Genomic DNA, 25,356 nt, shown 5'->3' on the forward strand with positions numbered 1-25,356 from the left:
ATTATTATTATTATTATTATTATTATTATTATTATTATTATTATTAGAACTTATTTTTTTTTCTCATTTCTACGTTTTCTATATAAAATTAAACTGATTTCTATGAAATTTCAAAGTTCCAAACTCCAAACGGAGGGGCACACCAGGTACGTGGGTCCATCTGTCAGAGTCTTTTTATTTTCTTTCTCTCTCCTCAGTTCTTCGTAGCCTGTTTGGAATGAGGGCCTGTTATTGTATTTTTCCAGTAAAATTAAACTAATTGCCTATGAAGTTTCTGCCCGATTCTGCGAAATTCGTACCTTCCAAACGTAGTTCCTCCTCCCGATCCATCCGCAGAGGGCCGCCTGAACTCGTCTCGCTCGCGGCCGATCTCCTCCCTCCGCTCGCCGCGCCGCAACCCGGAGAAGAGACCGCGTTCGGTCGAGCACCACCTGGGGCTCAGCGTCCTCGCGACCAGCTCCGGCGCGGCGTCCGCCCTCTGCAGCGCCGGTGTCCCCGCAACCGGCTCCGGCGCGGCCGGCACACAGCTCCACAGGTAGGTCTCCCTCCGCACAGCGCCACTATCTTCTCTCTGCTTCCCACGCCAACAGCTCGTCCCTCTCGGTCCCTCTCCGTCTGCTTGATTCTGCTCCAGCCTCAGACCGGCCCTCGCTCTAAAAATGTCATTACGCACCCAATCCGCTTGTAGCTGTATGCTGCAACCCTACTCTGCCTTGTCTTCTTCCATCACCCTAAGCATGCGCGCAACCCCCCACTCACCAACGACTGGGCCGGCCGTCGCTGCTGTCCTACTTCGCCACCCGCCACCTTCGCCGGCGACGAGCACCACCAGGCATTCCCTCCCCTTGGTCTTCCCTTCCTGCTGTCCGAAGCCATGCGCCCAGACCTTAACGTAATTCGTAGGTACGGCCTCTCCTTGGTCTTCCCTTCCTGCTGCGCGAAACCGTGCGCCCAAACCCTAACATGCTATTCGTAATCGGATCTGAATCTAATTTCAAGTGCACTAGAAACACAGGCGCGGCTTTGCCGCGCCCATACTGAAGCTGGGCAACTCATCATATATACCTTGTGATCCAAATGGATTACTAACCCAATATACTGTTCTCTCTTTAATATGCATATTCGTCACTATTTTTAATAGATGTACGTAAGCAGCAATAGTAATTCTTGATTTATTGTATTCATCTTAAAAATGTCATTACACATTTCATCTTCTTCATACTTTGTCATGCTCATTGTTTTGGGTTTGACACGGGAGAACAACAAGCATCATATACTTTTGTGCTGCTTGGATGTGCTTTCTAAATTTAAATTTTTAATAACTATTAATCCTTTATTATCTTGTAATTGTAATCCATCTGCATCCTCTCTTCCATGGATGTGTCTTCCAAATATGATAACAAAACTGAAATCTATCTAACAAGCAATGTTCCCCAATAATATTCTCTTACCTTGTCAAACTATCTGAATGCTTTTCTTATTTGTACCTTTTAAATCTGAAAAGAACAAAGTGAAAGGAGAAGGAAGATAATAAACGTTGGCCTACAATTGAATAATTGTGTTGTTCAAAGGTCATGGTTCATCAAATAACAACATCGTACCCAAAATAATAATGCAAGATAAAGCTCTATAGTTAGGACCTTGCAATAGGGGGGAAATGAATTCAGAAAAGCAAGTAATTGCATCCTCTCTTCCATGGATGTGTCTTCCAAATATGATAACAAAACTGAAATCTATCTAACAAGCAATGTTCCCCAATAATATTCTCTTACCTTGTCAAACTATCTGAATGCTTTTCTTATTTGTACCTTTTAAATCTGAAAAGAACAAAGTGAAAGGAGAAGGAAGATAATAAACGTTGGCCTACAATCGAATAATTGTGTTGTTCAAAGGTCATGGTTCATCAAATAACAACACCGTACCCAAAATAATAATGCAAGATAAAGCTCTATAGTTAGGACCTTGCAATAGGGGGGAAATGAATTCAGAAAAGCAAGTAATATCAACCCTGAGCATGCATGAATAGGAAAGACATTTCATGAACAAAGCTATATAACCCAGCTGTCATTTTTTGAAATCCTTATTACATTTACAGTATTATAAATATTTTTTAGATCTTACAGGAGCCATTATAATCATAAATTTTACAAACATGAGACTAAAGAAAAGGAATCTTATAGCACAAAATTATGTAGCCTAATAAGAAATCTAAAGAAGTAGTAGCATGTCACCAAGCAGGTCAAATAAACTTCTCTGGAAATTAGGATATATTCTAATTGACAGAATATTTAGGTGCTTTATTTATCACAGGATAACTAATGAGCATGTGAATTTGACAAGCATAGGTATTGAACCAAACAGAAAAAGTTGAGATTGTAGTACGCTATGAAATCTAAGGAAGTAGCATGCCAGCAAGCAGGTAAAGTAAACTATTCAAAAAATTCTAGTGACGAGTAGCAGAAGATTTCAAGCCTATAATAAGATGAGAAAACTTCTTGTTTCATTAGTGTTAATTTATCTACATGTCGGTTAAGCCTACTTGCAGTACATGCACGACAAAGCATGTGACGGAATACTAAAAGAGTGTGGTAAGCTTGGTGTGGTTGCAGACACTCATGCCGGTGGTTGAGCACAGCATGGCCTTTAGCAGTGTCATCTGAGGCAGAGGCAAAGACAAGGAGGGATGTCCAAATCACAGCGCTCGAACATGCATTTCATCAAACATCCTAGGGGCATCTCTTGAGCGGTTGCATTCTGCAGCAGGTGTACATAACGACGATTAGCTGAAGGGGTTTTTGGAGGGTCAATAGACGCCGCCGTAGAGATCCGTACCCTGGTGGATCCGATCGCCAACCCCATGCTGGCCTTCCGTCAGCGCAACGCCGTTGCCGTGCAGCCATGGTGCGGCCTGCAGCGACATCACCATCGTCAAAGGCATATGCGTTGGCGAGCTTCAGGTAGTGGTACACCGGCATTCCACGCACCAGAGGGAGATGGGACCCTCAGGTTCAGCTCTTGCTTGGCGCAGCCGTCACCTTGATCTTAAGTTCCGCGAGCTGGGGACAAACAGTGGATTCGTTTTGTGCGGGAGAGGAGAGTAGGAGGGCGCGGCAGTAGCGATGGAGGAGGGAGGGTGCCCACCGCCCGGGAGGCGGCGCCTGACGCGGGGACAGAGACAGTCGTGCTTGGAACGATTGAACCAAGGCTCTGGAATAGTTTAGTTGCAGTGTTTGCTTCTTTGACGGCCCGATAAAGATCAAACAGTGGAAAATAACGGGCGACGTGGCAAAATAAGAGGCCAGGGAGATTGGGGCAGGATTCGTATAGTAAAAGATATGCATGTATTTTGCGTACTAACTTTGATTGCTTTGCAAAAATTATTGGGTGTACATGTGTACACTCATGTCCTTTATTGGGTCCACCCCTGTTACCTTAAGTTTGAATCTCTGTGTGATGTGTGTTGATGTCTGAAAACTGAATCTTTATTGATCTGTGTTGATACCAAAATGAATCTTGTGGCTGCAACCGCCACACTATGTTGATGTGGAAAATAACAAATTAACATGCCAAACTTAAAAGGACAGAATGATTCAAGTATAATAATAGTGTGCTTGAACAATTGTTAGGCAACATTATTGTTAGGTCCTTTGTGTTTTTTCACTTATCTTGCTGCTGACTTTTCTGTTTGTAGATTTGAATAGCAAAATTACTTAAGCTATTTGTATTTGGATCTGATCTAATTACAGGTGTAGTATACATGTAGTATTATGCCTACTAACTTCCTTTTTTTGGCAAAAATTATCAGTCCTTTACTGGGTCCAACCCTGGTGGCCAGCTGGACTCATCGCCCATGGAGCACGCTAAGTCAGGCCCCAGCAGTTGGCCAGAACTGGCCGACGTGGTGCCAGTGCCGCATGACGACGGACCTAGCCCCGTGGTGCCCATCGCCTACCGAGATGACTTCCGTGAGGTCATGGATTACTTCCGTGCCCTTTACTTCACCGGTGAGCGAAGCCCCCGTGCTCTCCGCCTCACCGCCGAGGCCATCGAGCTCAACCCCGGCAACTACACCGTGAGAATTCCCCTCATCCTTTTTTCTTGGCCTACTTTATTTTTATGGGGTTATTTGAAACTTAAAGTTTCTATGGTCAAGTAAGAATGGTTTTTTAAGGGAATATATACTACTTTTAATATGGAGGTTCGACCATTTAGTTTCAATTTTTACTTGAAACCAAGTGTTAGTGATGAGCTTGAATGACTACAATGGCGACAATTTGTTATCCACTACTCGTCTTGTTCAATTATGAGTATGCAACACGGCTACAGAAGTAGAAAAAAGCAGTGGACTTGGAGCCAGTTTTAGAAAGTTGGAATTTTCCATGTAAACTACCCAGTATAGCCTGTAGGCGGTTGCAGCTTTAGAAAGTTTGTACTCTCATGTTGACACTGTCTATCATTCAATCATACAGAATACTTTATCATACTCCATGATTTTTGTAGAAGGCAAAGGCATACTGCTTGGACATAATTTTCTCCGTGTTATGCTTCATGCAGTATGCTACATAATTCTTGAACAGCACTCATGCTGTGTAGTATCAGAGAATTACTTTTTATGCTGTTTCTAGCTTATTACCATGTTGTTTTAGTTTGTATCATGTATTTCGTTTTTAGACCAGTCAATTCTTTTGTTGGTAACTTTTTTGACATTACAGAATAATTGTCTACTTGATAGGTTTGGCATTTCCGGCGCCTTATTCTGGAGGCACTAGATTTTGATTTACTGGAGGAGATGAAATTTGTTGGAAAAATTGCTGAATGTAATCCAAAAAATTACCAAATCTGGTAAGTTTCATTATACAATTTTTTTTTTCACATTTAGTAATTCACAGAAAGTAACTTCTCTTTGGTGTCTGGAGGTTTTGCATGAACAATTGGCAATATCTTGACTAAATATCTTCCATAGTTTTTAACTTTGTTCATCTTTTTTCTTTGCTCTGGAAATCATGACTAACCCTCCAGGGTCCAATTTTATTACCAGGCATCATAAGAGATGGCTTGCTGAGAAATTGGGACCTGATATTGCAAACAAAGAGCATGAATTCACAATGAAGATACTTGCTATTGATGCAAAAAATTACCATGCTTGGTCTCATAGACAGGTATGTGTACCCATTTGCTGAATTCTAAATTTCCAAATTTGGGTACCAAGCTAAGCTGAGTATCAGTAAAATCTTTCTTCTACTAACGGGATTGCTTAATTACAATTGTTGTAGTGGGTTCTTCAAGCGTTGGGGGGATGGGAGACTGAATTGGAGTACTGCAACCAGCTACTTAAGGAAGATGTCTTCAACAATTCAGCTTGGAATCAGGTCATGCTCTATTCTTTGCCTCTTAAATTTTTCTTGTTTTTCCTGCATGTTTGAGAATTTTTTTTTCTAGTTTTATGCAATTTAACTTACATTGTTTTCATTATTTTAGTTCGTAGATCATCCCATGTTAATTTCATCCAATTAGTCTGGATAACAATACACTTGTTCTGATTTACTTCCTGTATTTTAAAGTCTATGGCATTATAGAAATTACACAGTCGCCTATGTAAACATTTTCTCTGTTATTTGTAAAAAAAAATGTATATAAGCAATTTGTTTGTACCATGTTCATGTAACCAACACAGGTAGCTTTATGTACCTATCGGTCAAATCTGGGCAAAGTTGATTGTATGACTATTCGTGACATTCATATTGCCTGTTACATTCTGCTGTGTCCTGTGCTGCTTCCTAAGTGTTTTTCTGCTGACTAATTGGGATCAGCTATTTAGCTTGCACTGAAGTATGTTTAACTTGTTTTCCAACAGAGATACTTCGTTATAACAAGATCACCGCTTCTTGGTGGCCTTACGGTGGTGCGTGATTCAGAAGTAGACTACACAATTGAAGCTATTCTAGCAAACCCTCAGAATGAAAGCCCCTGGAGATACCTCAAGGGTCTATACAAGGGTGAGAATAACTTGCTAGTAGACGACGAGCGCATCTCTGGTGTTTGTTTCAAGGTCCTGAAGAATGATTGGACTTGTGTATTTGCTTTGAGTTTGCTGCTCGATCTTCTCTGCACTGGTTTGCAGCCTTCAGATGAACTTAAATCCACTCTTGAACCGATAAGGAGCTCCCATCCTGAAACCGCAGATGCTGATCCTGCAACCGTTGTTTGCTGTATCCTGCAGAAATGTGATCCCCTGCGGGTAAATTATTGGTCTTGGTTCAAGGCCACTCTTTCTCAGATCTCCTGACTTCACATGGGTTTACCCCCTTCTTGTCCTTGTTGGACCGGACTCAGCGAGATAAACATGATTTAGAGTTTCATTGGATCTGCATGATGCAAACCCAACCAGAGCGGACAGTGTGTGTGGGCTACCTTCACTGTGACTGAAAGCAATACTTGTAACGATTTTGGTTAGTAAAGTTTATCAGTGTTACTGTTCCAAATAACACCTTGTGCAACCAATGTTTGAATACTTCACATAATCACATGTAAGCTTGAATGAAGGTGGGTTTGTTAAGTATATATTACAATTGCCATGCGAGCCTGCATGAGACCCATAATCACGTCCACTAGAGTCGTAACCGTTTGCTTTGATTTTCAATAATTCTGTGGCACAACCTTTATCAATGCTTATATTATTTAAAAGTGAATATTGTGTAAATAGACTTTTATTGTACACTTGATAATACAAAATTTGTGGTTTTAGGATGGACAATTGCCGATGGTTTCGCTCTTGATTGGAGCCACCAACCGGTTTTATACCTGCGAGAAAATTTGTTCAATGCCATTGTAATTTATAAAGTTTTTGTATGTGCCACTGAAACTGTAGTTGTCACCCTGCCGTTGTTGGAAAGGATAGTAACATGTCAACTGATCGCTAGAGATAATCTCTTGATCGAGTATGAAGTAACTCGAATGATCATTTCCTCAAATGAAAGCATGTTAAGACAGGTGTGGTTGCAGCTTAATATGGAGGTTGCAGAGCAGTCCTTTAAAAAAAAACTCAGCAGTCCATTTGCTACCGATGAAGGGCAGGCGCAGTACACACTGAAAGGTAAGGGAACCGTTTTCCTCTTACAAAGAGAGATGAAAGGTAAAGGGTATAGGGAGAAAGCCGAGAATATCATTAGGGTCAATTTCGTTATATGACATAGATTTTCTTAAATTCAAGTATTTTACAAAGATTTACAATTTCGTCGGAATTGACGGACTCCGACCAACACCTCTAAATTCACCTCTGGAAAGGTTCAAATGAAGATGACGTTCCCATGTGGATGGATGACCCGACCTTCTGAGTTCTGTCTTGTATATATTCAGGATTCAGGATTTTGCTAGCCAATGGAATCTGCTGTTTTGCTCCATCCGGAAAGAAAAAGAAATTTTCGTTTATCTAGTCGCCGAGATTAAAGCGATCAATCACCTGAATTGAGTAAAAAAGAATACAACTAACTAATAATGTAGTAATACTACACAGTATATAGCTAGCGTGAACCCACTGCTCTTGAGGAAACAGGCAGTATAGACAATCAAAACCTTAACGGCCAGGTTCCTGAAACGATGGGGTTGAGGAACGACGATGTGGAATGTGGGACGTTGCTTTTAAAACCCATGGTATGAAGGGCAGAAGGGGTACACCTATTTGCATTGTTCCTAGTAATTCATCTATTATCTATACAGCATTTACATAAGCAAAGCATGGTACAGAATCTAAATGCATGAGTACAGGTTTGGTTCCTCCACTTCGTACCCTTGATTTGTATCATGGGAAAGGTTTGGTTCCTCCATTTCATACCTTTCTTTGATTTGGATCATTTCCCACTGCATTTGGAACGATGTTCCACGATATTCCTATTCCTCGTTAGGAACAAAGTTCCCCGAACGTGCACTAAGACCATGCTCCACATTCGACGCTGATAAAGCTCAAACCTCTCAGTCTATTTGTCATCTTCAACCTCCAGGCACTCAGAGATGTTCTTCAAATCACGTCAGAGCTCCATGAAAAACAACAACTCTTTTCGACATTCAAAGAATTGATTTCAATTGAGGTGGCGAGCAAAACACACTCAGTGACAACTATTTGAAGTTCCGTGGACAGAACAACATCATGGCAATACAAGTTCCAACCTCCAAAGCTCTAAACACACATTTGAATGGGGGAATTCGTGTCAAGGAAGGTTGCACAACCAAAGACCAAGGAAAAGAAAGATCCAAAAGTATGATCCTGCAATGTTGACCTTCCTTACAGAGAATGTGTGATAACATGCCATTGCAATGAAGGAAATGGGGCCAAAGTGATCTTGAATATAACGATAAACAGCAGCCCAACCTCGAATATCTAAAAGAACATGATCAATTGCCACAAGCAAGTTCTTTCACCAACTGTAAAACCAAATTAGAAAGACAGGCAAACGATTCTAGTTGAAAGTTAACTTAGCCTCCTCTAATTAGTATTAGCGCATTACATAATATGCTAAACATAATGCCTACGCAATCCTGTTAAATAAGACAAGTCTGCTGGATATTGTAGACTAAACATTTTGAAACATTAATAAGCTTATTTAATTGCATTGCGTTGGGTCTCGGTTGACGGTAACAGCCAATGAGAGTTAGATCACAGATAAACCAGCACCAAGGACATCAAAAGATTTTCAGTTTCAGAACTATGATTTATTGAGTTTACTCTACACATGTACGTAGTATCTTGCAGGTACATCAAGAACTCTGAAAGATTATAGAAAATCATTTAGGCACATGCTTATATTAGACCAATTTTCGTATTCTACTATTGTTCAGCATTTTCTTCTGAAGATGGAAATGAAAAGACTAGATCAACCATTCATCACAATGTACAAAACTTCAAACCATGAAACATTAAACTGCGGTAATTGCAAAGGGATTCCACATTACAGTATTCATATACTCCACATTCAAAGGAACAAAAGTTAACCAATGCCAAGGTTTGCTCATCAATCATTATTCTTCATCAAATCCGTAACATAAAAGGGGATGGCACAGCTTGACCGAGCCAGGGGAATGAAGGGAGGCTCACAGCGTCAAAAGCCGCACGTATCTGCCTTGCATTTCGTCGCGGCAGGCCATTACGGGGTGTCCCACGGCTTAGGCTCGGGGACAGCGACGACCATCCCCTGCAGCTCCGGCGCGAGGACGACCTGGCAGCCCAGGCGCGCGTGCTTGTTGAGCTCGCCGTTCCTGGACGCGCGCGTGAGCACGTACCGCTCCTCGTAGGACGGTGGCGGCAGCTTGTCGAGCCACTCCTGCGCGATGTGGACCTCGCACTCGGCGGAGCACGCGTCGATCTCCTCGAGGCGGTGGGAGGCCGGCTCGATGAGCCCCGCGTTGGCCAGCGCGCGGAGGAGTGTCTGTCCCGAGAGTCCGACGACCTCGCGGCGCGCCCCGTCGGGATCGATGGTGAGGACGCGCACGATGCGGTCGGCGACCTTGGCGGACGCCGGGGCGGCCGAGGCGGCGGCCGGGGAAACTGCGCAGAAGGAGCGGGCGAGCGAGGGGGAGAGGTGGAGCGGGAGGCGGCGCAGGACGCGCGCGGCGATCGCCATGGCTGATGCTCGGGTAGGGTTCCGGTGGGAGATCTGGGGAGACCGAGGAGAAAATTGCAATGACATGACGCGAAACAACGTGCTTTGTTATTACATGACTCCCACATCGACTTCGCTAAAATGACTTTGTTATACATGACATTTGATTTTTTAAATCATTTTTCTCAACTAAAATACATGTATTTTGCTATGATGTGACCGTATTGCCCTCAGGGCTTCAATTGACATGGGATGGGGTTGCTAGCCGCTCGCCTGGCCTGCCTGACCAACACGGTGGCGATCCTGCTAGAGTGGGTGATGGCGCGGATGGTGCTGCACCCGAGGATCCAGTCCAAGACACAGGCGGAGCTGGACACCGTCGTGGGCCACGACCGCGTCATCTCCGACGCCGACGTGGCCCGGCTGCCCTACCTGCAGCGCGTCGTAGAGACGCTCTGCGTGCACCCGCCGGCCCGCTGCTCTTGTGGGCACGCCTCGTTGTGCATGGCGCGGTGGTCAGAGACCACCTCATCCCCACGGGCACCACGGCCATGGTCAACATGTGGGCCATCGCGCACGCCCCCACGGTGTGGGCGGACCCTTCCACGTTCCGGCCCGAGCAGTTCGAGGAGGAGGACGTGAGCGTGCTGGGCGGGGACCTCTGGCTCGCGCCGTTTGGGGCCGGGCGACGCGTGTGCCCTGGCAAGACGCTGGCGCTCGCCACCGTCCACCTCTGGCTCGCGCAGCTGCTGCACCGTTTCCGGTGGGCGCCGGCGGACGGCGGCGTCGACCTGGCGAAGCGCCTCGGGATGTTGCTGGAGATGGAGAAGCCCCTCATGTGCAAGCCCACGCCCAGGTGGTGATCGCTGAAAGCACAAACTGCGCATGGCTGGCGCGCGATCGAGTTCCATGCATAATTATATTATTAGCGTTTCATTACGCCGCATAATTTGTTTTTCTGGTCGAGAGATGGTGTTCAATCTGTATTTGTGGTTTTGTCTACGTTACTGTTTTTGTTGTTTGCGATTGGTAAGGAGTGTTCACAGTGCTCCACTGTTAGGAGTACCGGATATGTGATGAGAACTATGTGAAGAGAATGTTTCAGTAATATTACAATGTGTTTCTTACTGCATACTTGATATGTATCTTTTCCCATTTGTTTGAAATCGATTTTGTCAATGTGGAAAAGAATTTGATTTTTTTTTTGAAAGGAGAGCATATTCATGGACAAGGAGAAAGTTAGCGAGGCCTGCGTCTTGGACTGGATCCCCGGGTGCAGCACCATCCGCGCCATCACCCACTCCAGCAGGATCGCCACCGTGTCGGTCAGGCAGGCCAGGCGAGCAGCCAGTAGCCCTATCCCACGTCGATTGAAGCCATGAGGGCAATATGGTCACATCATGGCAAAATATATGTATTTTAGTTAAGAAAAGTGATTAAAAGACCAAATGTCATGTATAACAAAGTGCCAACGTTTCAAGGGTCGTTTTAGCGAAGTCGATGTTTGAAGTCCTATAATAACGAAGCGCATTGTTTCACGTCCTATAATTACAATTTTCTCGAGACCGAGAGAGAGAGAGAGAGAGAGGAGGTCGATGAGGAATGAGGACCTGGGGACTGGGAGAGAGTGGAGGCTAGGCCAGAGTCCAGAGTTGCTGAGGGACTGAGGGGGCCAGAAGTCCACCTTACCTCCCTTAAATTTCGTAAAGGTCAGTTTTTCCTCTCTAACCTCTAAAACCATGCAAAACATCTCTCTCAACTTTTAAAACTGTTCATCTTACCTCCCTGACCATGTTATAAGCAGTTTTGAAGATGATTTTGTCTTTTTCTTTTTTATTTATTTCGGCACAATCTTTGAAAAATCATAGTAAATCACAGAAAAATCATAAAATGAAAATTTTAATTTTGTTGGACTCCACATGGGTAGATCTATACAGTGAACATATAATATAGTATGCTTTAGTATAAAGTTTTTGCTGTACCTTTAGATCTATGCTTTTCTGTAATTAAATGAAATAATTCATAGCTGCAGTTTCTATGGTCCAACTATGGTGAAATTTTTATAGTAGGCTAATTATTGTATGCTTAAATTATAGTAAAGATTCCATACTCATTGGATCATGTATAACTTAGTTATAGATTTTATTTAGATTTATGCTTGTTAAATATAAATAAATCTATAACTAAGCTATACATGATCCAATGAGTATGAAATTTTTACTACAGTTCAATCATACAATAATTAACCCACCATAAAATTTTCATCATTATTGGACCATAGAAACTGCAGCTATGAATTATTTCAATTAATTACAGAAAAGCATAGATCTAAAGCCACAACAAAAACTTTGTACTAAAACATACCATATTATATATTCATTGTGTAGATCTACTCATGTGGAGTCCAACAAAATTAGATTTTCTATTTTATGATTTTTCTGTGATTTACTATGATTTTAGCCGAAATAAATAAAAAAGAAAAAGACAAAACCGCATTCAAAACTATTTATAACATGGTCAGGGAGTTAAGATAAACGGTTTTAAAAGTTGAGGAAGACGTTTTGCCCGATTTTGGAGTTCAGGGAGAAAAGTGGACTTTCACGGATGTTGAGGGAGGTAATGTGGACTTTTTCCACCGAGGAGTGCTAGGTCGCTGAGAAGTGGGCTTTCAGGGCTTTTGACATAAAACACTTTGGGCCCAACTGTGCCTGTCGATGCCAAACGGAAAACCTAACATCTGACTCGACTCCAATCAACTGACGACCTCAATTTAATGAATAGTAAATTTGTATATCTACACTCGACTCGCCATATGCTATAAATAGAAGTGTGTTTTGCAGCATGTTATACAGAAGGGCCACTAATCCGGATTAATTGGCTACCATAGAGAGTAGTTTGTCCAAGTAACATCGGTGCTCTAAGAATACATGATGGCTGTAAGCGTAACCCTCCAACTCGTAGTTTTTGCTTTAGTGTTTACCATGTTTGGAACACACCAAGCATGGGGTGAGCAGGATTGTTACCGTGAGAAAGATTTAGTTAAGGAAAGATGCATGGAAACCATCAAAATTGGAGCCCCTTATGTTCCACCAACTGAATCATGCCGTCATACCGTGGGACAATCTGACATGACTTGTATATGCCGTAACCTCACCATTGAAGAGTTACTAATAGTAAGTGCAGCTAAGATTGTTCTTCTTGCAAAAGATTGTCACAAGCCCGTTCCAGCCGGGACCAAATGTGGAAGTATATTAAACATGTATTTTTAAATAGAATACCTAGTGCTATAATGTTATTCAAGTAAGGAGTTTACAAATTATTCTCAACATCTATCTCTATTCTCTAATGATATAATATTGTGTTTGTTCCTTAGCGTTTGTTGTACCACCACAATGGACGCGGGCACAACCAGGGGCGCACATCCATGAGGGTTTGTGAAGTCTGACTAAGCAAGGAAGGATCAAGAATAATTGTGTGTTTGCTTTCCTCATGTCAAAGTATTTAGTCACAGCAAGTTCTTGAATAACAAAGATATCTATTTTGAATTGTTTTTTTTTTGGTAGAACCATCTAATTCAATCCATTCCGAAGAGTACTTGTCTTTCATTAGACACTAAGTATTTAGGGGAGCACACAAAATCAGACCGTTCCGTCGAGCACACCCAACGTGAGAACCCAAAAATCTATATTTTTCATCGAGATCATAAATAAGTGAATAAAGCTTACAACAGACTTAACCATTTCATACATCACAAGGTTAAAAATCAAAGTTATTACAATATCAGATCTATTACAGCAGATTTTATACAACAACAGAAAGAACAATTATGGTGTAATATGAATAAGAGTTGATTACATATTTTTATCTTGCAACAAAAAATAAATATGTGATCAAAGTTGTAGTGAAAATAAATATTTATTCTGAGACATGTCTAAGCATTTAACATGGTAAATAGTTGTACAAGATATGATAGCAAAGTGTAAGACTTTTCTTTATGAAAAAATTTAGTGAGGGTTATAAATAAAAACTACGATCGCAGCGTAAAGGGAATCCTCGCTCAGCCCATTAGGAGGTATCCACACACAAGAGTTAGCTTAGCTCTAGCGTCCACTTGTTACCTACAATAGGGGGAGACTAAAACCCTAAGTACTCAAGTGTACTCAGCAAGATTTACCTAACAGAAGAAAAATAAAATGACCCCAAGGATATGTAAAGCTTATTTAGTTTGTTGGTTTGTTGAACTACCAAGAAGCACTACTAATGGTGCATCATTATATTCAAAGCTTTAGCAGTCATGATTAGTTTATTAGCTAACCATTATAGGTAAGCACACGTACTACTTTCAAGTACGCGGTAAGCAATCAGAATCATTTTAAGTCCCTCATCCATGTTCTAGTTCTTAATACGTTGCTAGACAGTAGCCAAGCAGGTACTGTATCAAAAGAAATAGCGATTCGTGAACCGATGATTCTCAGCTCGGTACCCTCAACACACGCCTTGTCTGAACCCAAAAGCGGCAGAAAAGACTAGCCCTTCCCAAACCTGTCATAGGCTCCAAAGTCCCAGCCCAAAATTGGACTCCAAGTCCCAACATTACAGCCTATGCGGCCGGATGGTGCCCTTGGAACTCCAACTCTCTGCGCCTCCATACAAGTTGGCCCGAAAGGAGCTGGAACCCATGACAAGTAAGGTACGCAAGCAGTCTTCCTGCCCCCACAAAGCAAGTATGTGAGAGGGACATTCAAAACTTGACAGATGGTCTAGATAATGAACGGTCCTCAATTGACATAGGCGGGAAACCGTGCACCCAGAACAAGGCCCTGATGCACCAGGACCCGCTCTGTTGCACCTACCAATGTCCACAATATCCACAACATTTACAACATCCAATTTTCCTTGTTTCCCTCTCGTTACCAATTATTATCCACTTTGAATCCATGTGATAGTAATATATATTTCTATCTCTCACGAGTGACAGACAATCACTCGACTCCTACCAGAGTCCTATAGCATAGCAATCTACACGATCCTATCATACTAGTAAGGCTCATAGGATAAGAAATATATATGCATGTGTGTTCCATTCAACTCCTCAAAACTTAATGCATAAACAAACATAATATAAGTGCTGAAAAGTAGGGGTTGTGCACCAGGGCTTGCCTGGGCAAAAAGTATCATATAAAGTTAGTTCAATCTCCAGGATCCGTCCACCAATACACCGTCTTCTGGATCGGCTCCAATGTCACGTACACGTGCTCATCATCTAGTGCACCTAAATGAGATACAACGATGCAAATGTATGAACATAAAGAAGGGCAACACCTAATGCATTCAGCATGTGAGAGCCAGATAAATCTATATATCATTATTTTCTGTAAACACATGGCCATATTAAGTGTTCATTTGACACAATGACATCATACAAAGGCAGCGGAACGATATTTTCTATTTTTACATACTTTTGTTATTTATAAACCATTTAATGAGTGTCAAACAAGTTAAATTAATAACTCAGCCATACGTGCACCAATGAGCTAAAAATTTTACTACAGGTCAAGCATCACATGAGTAGACCATCATAAAATTTTCACAGCAATTCGATTAACATAACTGCATATATAAATTTTACCCTAAAAAAGCATAGCCACACATTTACATCCAAAACTTCCTACTAAAACCTATCATATTATATGTTTTCTGCCTAAATCTACTTATGTTAAGCTCAACAAAACTAGATTTGCCATTTTAGCATTTTTCTACAAATTACTACAAATTTCTAAAGTTTCTATCAGATTATGTGCATACAAGAAAAGCAAGCAGAATAAGGAAAAACGCTTTCTCAACCAGGCCCCTAATGAGGTGGGACCACTGTTAAGCAAGCATTTTTCTAAATCTACTTACTGTAGCACCACTGTCGGGGACCTAATACTAGGGTACCCAATAAGGTGGGGCTAATAACCATCAAACGTTGATGCTTCCGAACAGACAAAGACGCAGCTACGCTTCTTGCCTGAACGACTGAAGATTGGCTTCGCCTCGCCCGACGTCCCGGGCTGGCTCCACCTTGCCCAACGTCTGAGGGCAGGCTCCGCCTCGTCCAACGTCCGAGGGCATTCTCTGCCTCGCTCGATGTCTAGGGGCAGGCTCCACCTCACTCGATGTCCGAGGGCAGTGCTCCACCTCGCCCGATGTTCTGGGCTGGCTCTACCTCGTCCGATGGTTGAGGGCAGGCTCTGCCTTGCCCAACGTCCGAGGACAGGGCTTCGCCTCGCCCGATGTCTAGGGATGGGCTCCGCCTTGCTCGATGTCCGAGGGCAGGGCTCTGCCTCACTCAACGTCTGGGGCAAGGCTCCGCCTTGCCCGACGTCTGGGGGCAGGCTCTGCCTCGCCCAACGTCCGAGGGCTAGCTCCGCCTCGCCCGACGCCTAGGGGCAAACTTTGCCTCGCCCGACCCCCAGGGGCTGGGCTCTGCCTCACCCGATGACTTAGGGCTGGCTCCGCCTCGCCCGACGACTGCACCCTGCTCCTTCATAATGATGAGCATAGGGTAAGATAGGACATTTGAGTCAACCATAGTATCAAGGACCATGCCCTGCATGCCTGCAGGAAAGTATCGTTAGGATACGACGGGATGGGCGCTTTAAGCCCTTCTTGCATGACAGAGTCCGAATAGTGTTGTAGGCGCTGACTTTTGTCTTACAGTGTTATGGGCACCGCCATCAGCCCTCAGACGTAGATCCTGACATAAGCATACGACAACCACTAGAAACCAAGGAGGGAACTCACATCATCTATAGTAATGGACGTATAGTTACTTCCTCGTCTGCTCCTCGTAGGGTCATGACTCGGCACCATGGCACGTCGTACCGTCTGCTGGAGTAGGAGGGGATGTGACCACTTACTAAACGAAGCCAGGGCTCGTCCTTATTAGGATCAACAAACATGCTACCCCTGGCACTGTCTACCATGTCAGCAGGGTAGGCTCAAGGGAAAAGGAGGACCCGGCACCTTTGAAGGACCTTCTCTACCTCTGGTTTTTCCTCTTTTGCCCATCTGTAATCCCTGCTCCCCCTTGGTCTATAAAAGAGAGGGTAGGACACCCCACTAGGGGGAGGGACCGATTCCACACACAACACATCACATAACATACATCCAAGTGGCAACCGAGCTCTTCGCATCCTTTCGACCTTTCCATCGGAGACTTGGGACCTATCCCTCTCTCGACCATTTATACCCCCTACTATGAACCTTTTTTCAGTGCTAATAACACGAGCAACAACAAACTGGATGTAGGGACATTCTACCCAAACCAGTATAAACCTTGTGTCCTTTCGTACACCATCCGAGCCTAACGCACAACAAATATAAATTTACTAGTTGGTGTTTATTCGAAACACCAACAGTTGGCGCACCAGGTAGGGGACCTTTGCGCGTTCCAACGATAAACATCTAGCCATGGATGGCTAGCCATGGTATCAGCTAGGTCCTAGGCGTACACATGCGCTTTGGGAGCCTAGACTTCATCATCATGGTGGGGGGAGAGTTGGCATTGGCTCACGCCACCATCCAATCTCTCCCCTCCATTGGCCTCAACCACAAGAGGCTTGAGCAGTGGCTCGGTGTCTCCCTTGGACCCTAGCGGTCTAGGGAGGTTCAGTGCTGCCTCACCCTTTTTGACGCTGACGACATGACATGGTTTTCTAGAGGAGGGTCCCTCTCTCTAGAACACCACATACGGAGCGCCCCGACAGCGCTTCTATTCGGTCTCCACAGTGCTACGGCGACCGTCAGCCACCTTGTGGCACGACACATGGTCCTACCACCCACGAACAGTGAGTTCATGGGGGTAATCGAACATGTCACAGAATCTCTCCATAACCTCCTCACAGAGGGGCTAGGGTCGTCCTCTGGCTCTGACTCCAACAGGAGGAGCCATCACCCCTCCTAGGAATGCTACATGATGGGTACCCCTGAGGGACATGTCAAAAGCATCTTCATAGAGGAGGCTACCCCAACAAGCAACCTCGGTGATGAAACTAAAGGGGAGACAGTGGCTCCACCTTGTATGGGGGTGGAGCAGCTGAAAGCCCAAAAGCAAGAGATTGAGGAAGCCAGAATCTAGCTTGTGCAGGAATGTGCGAAGCTCGATCAGGAGATCGAGTGCCGTGGAAACGATGGGCGCGCACGCGCCATGGCCCATGATGTGAACCGAAGGATCATCACTGATGATGAAGCCCTTCCTCCATGGCCTTGCTCCATGGCCTTCTAGAGGCCACGATGCCCGATGATCGTCAGGCCTACCGTGAGATCCGCATGCTACTTGAGCATGTGGCGGCGCAGCAGGCTAAGAGCTCGTTGTCTCAATGATGCAAGCTCAACGCCAGTCAGTGCACAATGTCGGCATGCCCTGCTAGGGATGCGTCAGTCCACCAGACACCACCGAGCAGTGGGCAGTGCACTGAAAGGTCCTTGTGTGATTTTGGTAATTAAGTGATAACCTAGGTAGACTAATTGTGTTTATGTGAGATACATAGGTGATTAGTCCATAGGTACATATGTATGAGCAACATATGCTATGAAGGTGAAAATGGCTTGGAGATGTTGCAAAGCTCACACATGTGATGATGAAGGAGCTCATTGCACATGAGACATGACATTGAGTCATGTGATCAAGGTGGAGAAGATCAAGACAAGACTTGGCTTGATGGACCGGTTGCAAGCGTGAAGGGCAAGTCAGAGGCTTTGGAGCCATGGACCGCGTGGCGGTGAAGCTTGAGCAAGACTTGGCGCTGATGGACGAAGGCAACGGTGAAAAGCAAGTGATGTCAAGATCGATGAACCAATATGATCATGTGATGATATGAAGTGGATCATATCATTGTTGATCGTGTTGGTGCATGTGTTGCATCGACATCGGAGGAGATGGAATGGAATGCGCAAGGCAAAGGTATAACCTAGGGCATTTTGTTTCACCGGTCATAGGTGTGTAGAGAAGTTGATGACCAGGTTTAGGATAGATGGCCGTACTATCAAGAGGGGTAAACTTGTTTGCATATCGGTCATCTAGTGCCACTCGAGTGATCTAACTTTGCATCGTCGCTAGGATTGAGTAGCGTGGCAAGTTGAGTGGCTAATCCTTTGGAAAATGATTGTGAAAATGCTAACACACATACACATGATGGTGCACACTTGGTGGTGTTGGCACATTTACAAAGGAAAATAAGTGGAGTTGATGTGGATCAACTTGGCGATGGAACGGAGGCGAGAAGGGTTAGGAACTCCATCGGCACCTTGTTTCGAAAAGATAGGGTCTCACAGAGTGGACCGAACACTGGTCACGAAGTGATTGGACGCTGGGTTCCAGCGTCCGGTTAGTAGTGGCAGTCAACGGGCAGGCGTCGGTCTTCGACCGGATGCTGGCGCTGGAAGTAACCAGACACTGATAGGGTGCATCCAGTCAAGGTGACGTGTGATGACGCAGGCAGAGCAGTGTTGCTGGAGGTGACTAGATGCTGGTGCTGTGTCTGACCGTGATCGACCGGATACATCTAGTCATGTCTGGTACCTTACTGGAAACGACCGAACACTGGGGTTGCTGCGTCCGGTCAGTTCAAGCTGCTGTGTCCGATCGTCAGATGACCATTGAGATCGAATGAACAGCGTCTGAAGAAGGGGACATATGGTGTGCATCGCATGACCGGACGCTAAGGTCCAGCGTTCGGTCGATCCGACCGGAGCGTCCGATTGACCCGATAGTTGCCCAGTGATGGGGTAACGGCTAGTTTAGCCCTTGGGGCTATAAATAGAAGTGGCCTTCAGCCATGGCTAGTGCTGAGCACCTTAGGGGACTTTGTGTCCATGCTTGAGAGTGCTTAGGAGTTCTCCATCTCACACATACTTGATAGCGATCATCCGATTGTGTGAGTGAGCGATTCTAGTGTGATTGCATCATGAGGTTGCATCGAGTGGCACTAGGTGATCAAGTTGCAAATTGGTGGTGCTTGTTACTCTTGGAGGTTGCCACCTCCTAGATGGCTTGGTGGTGGTCTCCGTGGAAGCCCGCAAGAAGCTTGTGCGGCACTCCAGAGAAGAGCTTGTGAGGGGCATTGTGCTCGCCCCACGGGAGCAGCGAAGAGCAACTTTAGTAAAGCATGTCATTGAGCTACCCTCACTTTTGGGATAGGTTCTTGCGGCGCTCGACGTGCGGGCTTAGCGGGTGATGCTAATTAGCCGCCGAACCACCAAGTAAGCGGTCGACACAACGGGGACTAGCGTGTTGGCAAACACGTGAACCTCGGGAGAAAAATCATCGTGTCAACCTTGTTCTTCCCATTGGTTTGCATCCCCATTACACAAGCTTGCAATTACTTTTATACATATTAAGCTTGTGTAGTTGCTCTTGTAATTAGTTAGCTTGTGTACCTTACTAGTTACCTTCTTGCTTGTGTGGCTCAGAAGTAGCTCCCTTGCATGGCTAATTTGGTTTGCGTAATCTTGTTAGTCACATTGCTTAGTTTGTGTAGCTAAGTAATTGCACTCTCTAATTTGGCATTGGTTGCCTTGTTATTGAGCATTGCTAGTGAGCTTAGTTGGCTTTGCACTTTTGCTTACTAGCATGTGTAGGAGCTCCCTTGTCGTTTAAAGTACTAGTGGCATAGGTTTGTGTGACCTTGCTTCTAGAATTGGTTAGGAGAGCTCTAGCTAGCCCGACACCTTTGTTGCTAATTAGTATATTTGAAAGGTGCTAGTGAATATAGATAGAGGGGTGTAGTCTTGGCTAGACTGATAGTTATAATTCCGCACTTGTTTCGGTTAGCCGATAAGATTAAGTTTTAGAAAAGACTATTCACCCCTCCTTTAGTCGTCATCTCGACCCTTTCACGCGCCACGGTCTCGATGCATCAGTGTCTTAGCCGCAACCGTGATGCACGCAACATCCTCGATGCCCGTAGACGCACCTACGGCGACCTGAGAGAAGGAGCCCGCTATGGCTATCATCCTCATCGTGGTGAACACTATGATAGCGGCGAGGACTGGAGCCCAAGCCCCGGCCAGCCAGGCCCTCAGGCCTTTGGCCGGCACATCCTCAACACTGGTTTCCCGCCAAGATACCGACCACCTACCAATATCTCGAAATACTCTAGGGAGACAAACCCTGGACTTTGGCTCAAAGACTATCGGCTTGCCTATTAAGCCAGTGGTGCGGATAATGACGACTTCATTATCCACAACCTTCCACTGTTCTTAGCCAATTTGGCACGAGCATGGTTGGAACACCTACCGTCCAACGCAATCTAGAGTTGGGCGGATCTGAAGGAGATCTTTGTGGGGAATTTCTAGGGCACATACAAGCGCCCTAGGAACCCATGGGACCTCAAGAATTGCCATTAGAAGGCTGGTGGGACCCTCCGTGGGTACATCTGGCGCTTCTCCTGGTAGTGCAACGAGCTTCCTAACGTCACCGATGCCGATGTTATAGGAGCCTTCCTGTCCAGGACTACCTACGAGTCTTTGGTTCATAAGCTAGGACGCAAGGTCCCGTGAACCACCAAGGAACTTTTGGACATCACCACCAGCCATGCCTTAGGAGAAGAGGTGGTCGGAGCAATCTTTGAACGTCTCAAAGGCAAGGCAAGGCGAGACGAGGGCACCGGTGAAGGTACCTCCAATCGCTCCGCCAAAAGGAAGAATAAGAAGCAACGGCGTGAGGACTCACTCATGGCCACTGCTGACCACAAGGGTGGCCAAAAGCCCATGGAGGGCACTTTGAACCACTTTGAAAATTTACTCGAGGGGTCATGCCTAAACCACGCCTTCCCGATTAAGCATCTGCTCAAGGACTATAACCTCATACGGTGGTTCTTGTCCGGAGGCTCCAACAAAGGGGTGTAGGGAAAGGACCTTGCCCCCACTACTGACGACGCCAAGGAGAAGGATGATGGCTTTCTAACGCTGGATGGCTATCTTATGATCTTTGGAGGATCAGCAGCCTATGACTCCAAACATTGTCAGTGGATCACACACCGTGGGGTCCACATAGCTGAACCGACGACACCTCCCTTCCTCTAGTGGTCAGAGTCTGCCATTACCTTCGATCGAACCAACCATCTAGATAGCATCCCACACCTAGGGAGATATCCGCTTGTGGTTGACCCGATTGTCGGCCCAAAATGACTCACCAAAGTACTGATGGATGGAGGCAGTGGCCTCAACATCATGTACACCAAGACACTCGATGAGATGAGCATCAACCGGACCCACCTCCACCCAACCTGAGCACCTTTCCATGGCATCATGCCCGGGAAGCAGGCCATGCCACTTGGGTAGATCGATCTGCCCATTACCTTCAGGGATTAGTTCAATTATAGGACTAAAACCCTCACCTTCGAGGTGGTTGGGTTCCCTGAAACTTTCCACACCATCCTGGGACATCCATGCTATGTGAAGTTCATGGCCATCCCCAACTATACATACCTCAAGCTAAAGATGCTGGGCCCCCATGGGGTCATCACCGTCAGCACCTCCTTTCAGCGTGCCTATGAGTGTGAGGTCGAGTGCTACGGTCATGCTGCAGCAATCATCGCCTCCAAGGAGCTTGCAACCCTCAAGGAGGAGGTCACTGAAGAAGTGCCCAACGCTAAGAAGTCGACCAAGTCATTTGAGTCGGTAGACCCCGAGAGCACCGAGGGCAAAACAGTACGCATTGGTACCATGCTTTCCTCCAAATAGGAAAGCATGCTCGTTGACTTCCTCCACGACAATATAGACATCTTTGCATGAAAACCCTTAGATATGCCAGGCATTCTGAGGGAGGTCACAGAGCATACCTTGAAGATCCACCTAGGCTCTAGGCCAGTGAAGCAACACCTATGTCACTTCGATGAGGAAAAATGTAGGGCCATCGATGAAGAGATCACAAAACTATCGGCTGCTAGATTCATCAAGGAAGTATACCACCCAGAGTGGTTAGGCAATCCCATTTTTGTATGAAAGAAGAGTGGGAAATGGAGGATGTGTGTAGACTATATGGGTCTCAACAAGGCATGCCCAAAGGATCTGTTTCCTTTGCCGTGCATAGACCAAATAGTCGACTCTACCTCAGGGTGCAAAACCCTCTGCTTCCTTGATGCATACTCCGGGTACCATCAAATTGCGATGAGAGAGTTTGACCAGCTCGCGACATCTTTCATCACCCCCTTCAGATTGTTCTGCTACGTTTCAATGCCGTTTGGTCTGAAGAACACTGGGGCTACGTACCAGCACTGTATGCTCAAATGCTTTGGGGACCTCATCGGGTGGACCATCGAGGCCTACATTGACGACATCATAGTTAAGTCTAAATGGGCTGACCACCTCGTTGCCGATCTTGAGCAGACCTTTGCAAAACTCTGAGCGAATGTGATGTAGACTAGGTCTGATCTTCCTAAAAGTATGATAGCATTGATTGGTGGAGACTCAACGTTCATGATCTAGGCTTTAAACCAAGACTGATTCAGACCTCGCAACCGTTATACCACTGCTCCATTGGTTATCAACCATGCGAACGCGATTGACCTCATCGAGAAGGCTTTCCTGCAAGCAAATCGAGAACACTAGCAAGAATAGGATGAACACAATCTGAAATTGCAAATAAATATGAGTCTTATGATAACAAGAAGGAGTTCAAGTCTTTATTCGAAAGGACTAATCGCCATAGGCGAACAAGATCAAGAACTGGGACCCTAGTTCACAGCAAGCAGCCTTGGCGGCACAGTTGCAGCAAAACGATGTCTGTTTTATGAGGAAATCAAGAACTAAAAAAAACCCAAACCCTAAGGAGAGCGACAGCTGCTATTTATAGAGTCTTGGACGTCACCCCCTGGACGCGCCCCCTAATGGGCCCAAACACGATACACGGTCCAACGGAACAAAAGATGGTGTCGCAGCACCCTGACAGATTCTAGATGCTAACTTGTTTTGACAATTCCTATTGATTCCGAAGGTCTTTTGATGTGAGACCACTTGGATTGGCTTCCTTATCAAATTAGCTTTCCAACCATATGTGGATTGTCAAAAACGGAGTCCGGATGCGTCCTGGGTGACCAGTTTAAGGTAGACTGGTCCTGGAACCCGAGATGGGCTCCAACTTCAGTTGGACTGGGCCTCCACCATGAAAAAGATGAATTGGACGCCCATGCTAGACCTCCTCCTCTCCTTGGCTTGTATGTGATGAAGAAGTGATGTCCTCATCATCCTCCCTTTCTTGAATTGAAGTCATCCTCGACTAAAGTAGATCATCTCCTCCATTGGATGACAGCAACGATGGCTCCGAAAGAAGATGTTCATCTTGGCGCCCAATCCTTCGCAAAGGCGGCTGCCATGGTGGTTTCCCAGTAGGGAATTCATCCTCCTCCTATAAAAGGTTAGTACCAACAAGAGGCATAGCACTAGAAGCAAGACCAGGTGGACATATAGACAATGTACAAGTTAAAGCATAACAAGGTTCATCATGATCAGTAAGAACAGATTTAAGAGCATATAAAACTTCTTTCATGTTACTTGATGGTTCAATTGTTGGTTTGCTAAAGTCTTTATCATGATCTTTCTTTTTCTTTTCAGCAAGTTCCTTTTCATATTGCATAATTTCAGCAGGAGTTAAAGGAAGTAAAGCGATGGTCTTTCCCTTAAATATAAAAGTATATCTATTTTGCCTACCATGATGTAGAACATTATTATCATATTGCCAAGGGTGGCCTAACAAAAGTGAACAAGCTTGCATAGGCACGACATCAAAATTAGCATAATCATGGTATGATCCGATAGAAAAATGCACACGAGCAGATTGTGTTACATTTGCCTTACCACTATTGTTGAACCACTGAACATGGTATGAATATGGAAGAGCACATGTAGATAAACTAAGGGTCTTGACAAGCTCAGAACTTATCAAGTTATTGCTGCTCCCTCCATCAATTATAGCACAAACATGGAAATCATTGACAATGAGGAACATTTGAAACAAATTATGATGTTGTAGCTTGTCTACTGGCTCAACTTGTGTACTCAAAACATGTTGAACAAGGATTGATTGGTAGTTTGTAGTGCATGTCACACTATCAATTACCTCATCAGGATCTTCAGCACTATCCGCAAATTTATCTGCATAAAGATCAGTTGCAAGTGCAAATTCATTCTCTTTATCACTAGCACTAGCATACCCACCATTATCAGTAGCAATATATGCGCGTTTGCTAGGGCATTCTTTAGCAATATGTCCCATACCCTTGCAGCGATGGCAAACAATTTTAGAAGAGCTGCTAGAGAAAGGTGTAGCAGATCCACTGGAAGAAGGTGTGATAGAAGAACTCTTCTTTACAGGCACTGGTGGTGTCTGCACATCAGAAAATTTACTCACCTCGGTTGGACATGAAGGAGTGGATGGATTCATGGAACGCCTAGGTTGTCGTCCCTGTACTTCCCTTTCAGCTTTAAGAGCATATTGATATAACTAGGAAAATCTAGTTCATTCTTTATAGTCAAGAACATCCTGTATTTCACGACGCAAACCTCCAAAAAATCTAGAACACATCCATTTCATCCTCTTGTATGTTACTATATGCAAGACCAATTAAAAGCTCCTGATAATATTCCTCAATAGTCTTACTACCTTGACTTAAACGTTGCAGTTTTCATCACAGATCACGCTGATAGTATGGAGGAACAAATCTTGATTTCATTCGTCGTTTAAGTACAGTCTAGGTTTGAGGTATTTGAGCATTAGCAT

At 44.8% G+C, this 25,356-nt stretch overlaps 3 protein-coding genes across 3 annotated transcripts; 2 read left to right on the top strand and 1 right to left on the bottom strand.

Moving 5' to 3' along the window:
• The first annotated feature begins 231 nt into the window (after nt 1-231).
• On the top strand, nt 232-6,720 carry LOC136546596 (protein farnesyltransferase/geranylgeranyltransferase type-1 subunit alpha-like). The gene is made up of 6 exons (XM_066538568.1): nt 232-535; nt 3,806-4,072; nt 4,733-4,842; nt 5,039-5,159; nt 5,274-5,369; nt 5,855-6,720. Exons 1-6 carry the CDS (start codon nt 266-268, stop codon nt 6,284-6,286), a joined length of 1,296 nt encoding a protein of 431 aa, XP_066394665.1. The 5' UTR covers nt 232-265; the 3' UTR covers nt 6,287-6,720.
• Nucleotides 6,721-8,886: 2,166 nt separating this feature from the next.
• LOC136546597 (uncharacterized) lies at nt 8,887-9,614 on the bottom strand. The gene has a single exon (XM_066538570.1). The coding sequence runs from the start codon at nt 9,612-9,614 to the stop codon at nt 9,138-9,140; it is 477 nt and encodes a 158-aa protein (XP_066394667.1). The 3' UTR covers nt 8,887-9,137.
• Nucleotides 9,615-9,845: 231 nt separating this feature from the next.
• On the top strand, nt 9,846-10,456 carry LOC136544252 (cytochrome P450 78A4-like). The gene is made up of 2 exons (XM_066536477.1): nt 9,846-10,030; nt 10,114-10,456. The coding sequence occupies exons 1-2, from the start codon at nt 9,846-9,848 to the stop codon at nt 10,454-10,456; spliced, it is 528 nt and encodes a 175-aa protein (XP_066392574.1).
• The last annotated feature ends 14,900 nt before the right edge of the window (nt 10,457-25,356 follow it).

The sequence above is a fragment of the Miscanthus floridulus genome, chromosome 3, assembly GCF_019320115.1.
Source record: "Miscanthus floridulus cultivar M001 chromosome 3, ASM1932011v1, whole genome shotgun sequence".
In the NCBI taxonomy this organism is placed as follows: Eukaryota; Viridiplantae; Streptophyta; class Magnoliopsida; order Poales; family Poaceae; genus Miscanthus; species Miscanthus floridulus.